Source organism: Melopsittacus undulatus, chromosome 11 (assembly GCF_012275295.1).
Source record: "Melopsittacus undulatus isolate bMelUnd1 chromosome 11, bMelUnd1.mat.Z, whole genome shotgun sequence".
Classification (NCBI taxonomy): domain Eukaryota; kingdom Metazoa; phylum Chordata; class Aves; order Psittaciformes; family Psittaculidae; genus Melopsittacus; species Melopsittacus undulatus.
In genome coordinates this window covers 21594902-21600901 of record NC_047537.1, presented here as the reverse complement: position 1 = coordinate 21600901, position 6000 = coordinate 21594902, and the positions used below count along the sequence as shown (strand labels likewise).

Below are 6000 nucleotides of genomic sequence, written 5' to 3'. Positions count from 1 at the left end.
ATACATATACATACTTGGCATTCAACAGTTCTACAGCTCTTACCTGCATATGGTCTCCAGCCAAGACAATTCTTGTGTTTTTATTAGCTAATGCTAGAGGCATAATAGTTTCACACTCCATAGCTTGCGCAGCTTCGTCTAACAGAATGTGTGTAAAAAAACCTGCAAACCAGAGATATCAGCAAATAAATGGAACTTGAAATATGATAAAATAAACAGCGATAATACAAGAAATTGGACTTCAAGTTCTGTATTGTGATGGTAACCAAAAGTAGAAAAAATCCAGTGTGCCTTATACAATTCTAGTAAATACTAGAAACAACACAAACAATCCCAAACCCATCAAATGACCAGTGGTCAACTGATTGCCAGTGACATTAGCAGTAGCCCACAGTTCTGCCTCTTTCTTCTGATACACATGAAGTTAAATCGGTGTTTTAGCTGAGCTCCCCTTATACCAAAAGCAAATGTCTCTTGGCAGACCCCCCTCAGTAGGTTTCTCAACTCTGAAATCATCACTACGAGGCATGAATAGGTTTGGATGATGACAATGAAACAGATTTCCTCATATACTTCAGTCCTATTAGCTATTTTATATAGCAAATTTCCCATTAAATTTGCACACACACCTGAGCACTTTGCTGGTTATGGGCTTTAAGGGGAGAAAAAGAAACAGAAATTAAAGGAAAATTTAAATTCAATCTTATGATAAGAATGGACCAAAAGGTTTGCTGGGTGGGTGGGAATCTATGCACTGGATAACGTGCACTCAGAAAAAACTGGGCCACAGCAGACTTATACTTTCTGGAATGTAAATTCAGGATAGCTATAGAAGAGACGTGGTTTTATACATTGCTATATATTAAGGTTTAAAACCAAGTATTAGAGGACTTAGTGTACCAACCAATTAAGATTATATACATAGAAACATAGCAATTTTCTTTGGAAAACTTGAATTTCATACAGCTGCACACACATTACTGTGGAATGACTGTACACAGCTTATTGACAAAGGACTTACTTCCATCTAAAGACCTGAAAATATTTACCATAAATTCTGTGTTAGTTTTCTCCATTGCAACAAATGCAGACATAAAAAGCCAAACATAACAACTTCTGTAAGGAAATCCCACCTTCTCCAAAAAGCAGATGGATTTCATTTGGAGATCAAGAGAATGATGAACCCTAAGGAGCCTCTGCCCCTCAAAAACCAGTCTAATACATTTCAGTTTAGAACACAAACCTGGAAAAATCACATTAATAACACATGGGTCTGTATGTGCAGGAGTTCTTTGCAGAGCTAAACAATTCAGAAAACAAGCTCTCCGTGTGAATATATGGTTACATGCTCCACTGAGGAATGACCTTACTGAGCATTATACTCAAAGTCAGAATCCCAAACAAAATTCTCCATCTTGGATCTCAGAAACACCAGATCATAGATCGTGCTTCTTTATTTTTAAATCAGGTAAAAACTAGAATAAGCCAAAGGCTGATTTGATGACAGAGTTTTAGCCCTGTAATAAACATTTATTCATGAAAAGAAAAGACAAGAACATTTTAAGATGATCACTGTCTATTTTTTAACATTGGGTAACAAACTGACACTGGTAAGAGGAATGTAATTCTCAAGCATGGCCACTTCTTGCTCAGAAGTTATCTTACCTGGTTCAAGATCCAGTTGACATAGATACTGTGATGTATTTAAAGTAACAACTACTACTCGTTGCTTAAGAATGTCTTCTTTCTGTGGCATCTGAAAGGTGGAATGTGTGCTTGAAATCAAACAGTACTGATGCACAACTGGGTGGACAGTCTTTACCCAGCGATTTCTGAAATATACCCTAGAAAAGAAAAAGGGGACTTATTTTCTATACAGTTTGAACACAGTGACAGCCTAATATTTCAAATGCTATTATTCTGTTTTCTGGTAATCAAATGTTATCTTCAGGACGGAAAACATCACAACTATACAGAATAACATGCGAAAATATGCTAAAATGCCTTGGATTTAGCTTCCATTATTTGCTGCATACATGAAGAGCTACCAAGGATTAATTCAGCTATGAAAATCTGTAAATTCTTCATACATTTAAGTTCTGCAACACTCACATCAACGTCTATTTCATTTTAAGCTATCAATAAACTTATTGTAAAGAAGTATGTCCTCAGCTGAAATATAAATACAGCCCATAGCCTTGAACCTGTCAGAGCTGCAGTGCTCTCCACATTTCAGCAACTGCAGCCATAGGATCTTAAAAAAAACAGTTCAAAAGACATTAATAAAATCCTGTACTTCCTTTTACACACAGTAAATGTCTTCTGAGATCTAAGAAGCAAACAGTATATTCATTCTGTATGCAAGTAAATTCATCCTGGCCCATCACACGGGGCATAATTACGATGCACTTGATAAAAGAATGAGAAAACAGTGCCAAAAAGGATGGCTGGAGTCTAAGATTAATCTGGACATTGCCAGCAAAGCACTGGACTTAATCTTCCCACGACACAAGACAATTCTAATCACCATATCATGAGATCAATGATGACTATTTCTTAAAAAGTGATGAAATGTTACAGCCAGTCTAGATAAATGGAAGAGGAACAAGGAAGACAAAAAGGCTATGCCCTAGAAAATGGAGTAGAAGTAACTCCACAGAGGGATACAGGAATATACCAAAGCCCACCAGCTGAGGAACTGGATAAAGATTTCAAAGGGCTTCTCTATAGGGCACTCCCTCAAGATTATAATCTCTATCTAGTAGAAACTGAATCTAAAGCAGAACCTTTAAACTACAAGAAACTATTCCAGAAATATTAATACATAGAATTAAAGTTATTTAATTCAAAATCAAATTAAGATGCTATTACTTAAACTAATTTCACTTCTAAATATGGGATTTAATGCTGTTTGGTTTATCTATTCATTGTTCATTTTCACCTGCACTATTTCAAATTCCAAATTCTTAATCAGGTATTTGGAAAAGCGTAATTATGCACCTAAATGTACTGCATTGGCTGCAGTTTGGATTTCTCATGTCCACCTACGTTTGCAAATTACAGCTCAGTTCCATGCAATGTGAGAGAAACAATTATTAGGATTATTGTAAGTTTGGCTTGTGAAAATACAACATCCATTCTGAACAGTAAGAACAAAATGAAACGCAGAGAGGTCCAAAGGCCCCTGCATATTCTGAAGGGCTTTTTAATTTGACAACAAAATCAACCAAAATTGACACTTTGTGACCAAAGCTAACTCTAGTTAAGCCTGGGCTCAGTGAGGGAGAAAACACCACACTCCTGAGACATTCCTAGAACAAGAACCTTCTAATGTTATTCCTTATCAGCCACTGAACTGCTAAGCCTTATTTGATCGACTGTTATTACATCAACATAACAACACAGCCTAATAGGTAGCAGGAGCAAAATAACCCTGCTCTATTTATCCCAGCCTTCAACCAGCTTTCATATGATTCCATTTCTCAGTCTTAACTGAGGGCAATACTTACCTACCCTCTCACAGGAGCACTGTGAGGATTAATGAGTTTATTGTGAGTTTATGTTTGTAAAGCACTTTGAGATTCTTGGATGAAAGCTGCTATTGAAATGCAAAATATTATGGTTATTAGACATTATTATACCATGCACTGTCTTTTATTACCCAAATTCAACTATGTGTGACTCACAGATTGGCTGACAGCATTTCAAACTGCATTGCTGCTTACCCATTAATTTCTTTTATTTTGATGTCAGATCAAAAAGGTATCCCAGAGCTATTATTCACCCTGGCACAAAAACACCTGACAGATGTGACTACTTGGAATATGTCGGGATATAAGGAAGCCACACTGAACAAGGGACTGCTTTCTGAGGTGCAAGTTGGGCTAACAAAGTCTCCTGCAATTTCATTATTAAGATGTCTTAGATGAAGTTAGAGGAACCTATTGCTGGGTTTTACAGCTTATCACAAACCAGAAGGTTTCTCCCTGCAACATACCCTCCACTTCTGATTAAACAAGCGACCAATCTTCTAATATTAATACCCGCATCAGCAAAGTACCTGAATGCCAGCACAGTGCGGCATTAGTAGTTACTAATTGAATTGTTACTAATCAAATAAGCAAAAACTGCAGCTACAAAACCAAAACCCAGCCATAGCTCACGTGAGTGTGCCCTTTCTCACATCATGTGCCTCATGTCAAGACTTCAGTTCTGGAGAAAATAAAACTTCGAAGGCTAAGGTTTACCCAAACCACAGGCAGGGAAGTTACTGTTGGAAATCAAGATGATTATAGGTTAGGGACTCAATCCCCTGCAAACAAAAGTACTGAATATATCCACTGTACTTCTTAATACTCAGTTAACATGCACAGAACCTGCATCTCACGTGTAAATTCATACCACCTTTATTTCTAAATGTAGCATCTGGGTATCTACAACAAAAGCCTTCATTTCTGTGGGTCTCTAGCCAGTGAGTCAAAGAATGGGACAACTTTCCAGCCATTACATTAATTTGCCCTAGTATTTCTATTAAATGTTAGTGAAATTGAGTAATTCTCAGTATTTCCTGTTTTGCACCCATTGGTAAGGTTCTATCAAAGTATCAATTTGTATGACAGGCTATTTGCAAAAGTAGTAACTTTAGATCGGTAATTTAGATTTACAATCATTTCCTTGTTCATGTTTCAGGTTGGGATTGCTCCTGAATCACTTAAAATACAGCTCTGTAAGTTAGTAAAGCAGGAGTCTAGAATCAGAACCTCTGAGGGAGGCTAAACAAGAGTTTCATGTCACTCCTGTCCTACAAAAGCGACTTCTGCTTCTCATGTCTCCTTACAAGAATGAACAGGGACTAAATTAAAGTGCTTCAAAACTTTTTTCCCTGTTCTGAACTGGAAAACACAACTCCCCCCAGCTCTTGATATAAACACCGGGATTCTCCCTTCAGGCTGTGCTCCAAAGAACTCTTCTTGGAGAAACTCCAATCCCAGCTCCTTAGATTTTGTGCACTTATTTCCCACCTGAAATCCCTCAAGCAAAAAGAACACAGAAGCTCAGAGGAGCAAGAATCCAGCAGTCTGATTTCATGCCTCTGTTAAAAGACTACTACAAAACCCCCAAAATCTCTAAGTAGACCCAAAAAGTCTAAAGAAAACTTGAAAAGCACCTGATTTCCCTCTTCCATTTCTTTTGCTCTGCCTCCAAAGAGAGGCTCATTCTCACAAACAAGCATGTTCCCACGGATACAGAAAACATGTGAAGACCTTGTCTTATAACCTGACAGTTATCTCCTTAAATCAATCTTCTTCTGAGAATGGCATAAGATAAAAGCTAGAGTTTCAAGAAAATAAGTGAATGGCCAAAGAGTGATTTCTTTCTTTTTCAAGCTAGATAAGATGCATTAACACCAGCTTCAGCACAAGAACTACTCTAGCCAATTTGGAAAAGAGGGCAATGGTTCTTTAAATCCTGTTGGGTTTTTGGTTTGGGTTGTGGGTTTTGTTTGTTTTCTTTCATTTCAAACTCTGGTTTGCTCCAATTGATTAATTTTTATAGTCTGGGTATCTCCTGAATCTCACAGCCACATGCTAAAGCTACCTGGTTTCAGGTTATCACTGTACTTATACATGAATGTTAAGATTTAAGTATTTAAAATATTAACTGAAGAGTTTCAGCTAAGAGATTTTAAATAGAATCAACTCATTTTCTGACCTGTTAGGCATAAATTGAAATTAAAGTATTAAAATCACAGATAAAAGCAGTATCAACCTCTTTCCCCCTACTATTACACACAAAACCCAGCATATAGATGCAACTAGATTTGAAATATGCAAGTTAAGTAACAGTAATGAACAGCAGATACCTCAACCACCATATGCCCAGGAACATACAGAGAAACTGCTACTATCTGCTCCCTAGGTCTTGACTGGCGTTTTTAAGAGGGTATATACCCTTATCCCTGGAAGTGTGCAAGGCCAGGTTGGACAACCTGGTCTAGTG

General features: G+C 37.3%; 1 protein-coding gene across 1 annotated transcript in view; it reads right to left on the bottom strand.

Moving 5' to 3' along the window:
* HELZ (helicase with zinc finger) overlaps positions 1 to 6000 on the bottom strand; it is an 84994-nt gene that overhangs the window by 29599 nt on the left and 49395 nt on the right. Inside the window, exons 16-17 of the mRNA XM_034067428.1 lie at positions 1666 to 1844; positions 44 to 162 (exon numbers count right to left, since the gene is read on the bottom strand). Of these exons, the coding sequence (XP_033923319.1) occupies positions 44 to 162; positions 1666 to 1844 (298 nt within the window). The remainder of the gene's footprint in view (positions 1 to 43; positions 163 to 1665; positions 1845 to 6000) is intronic.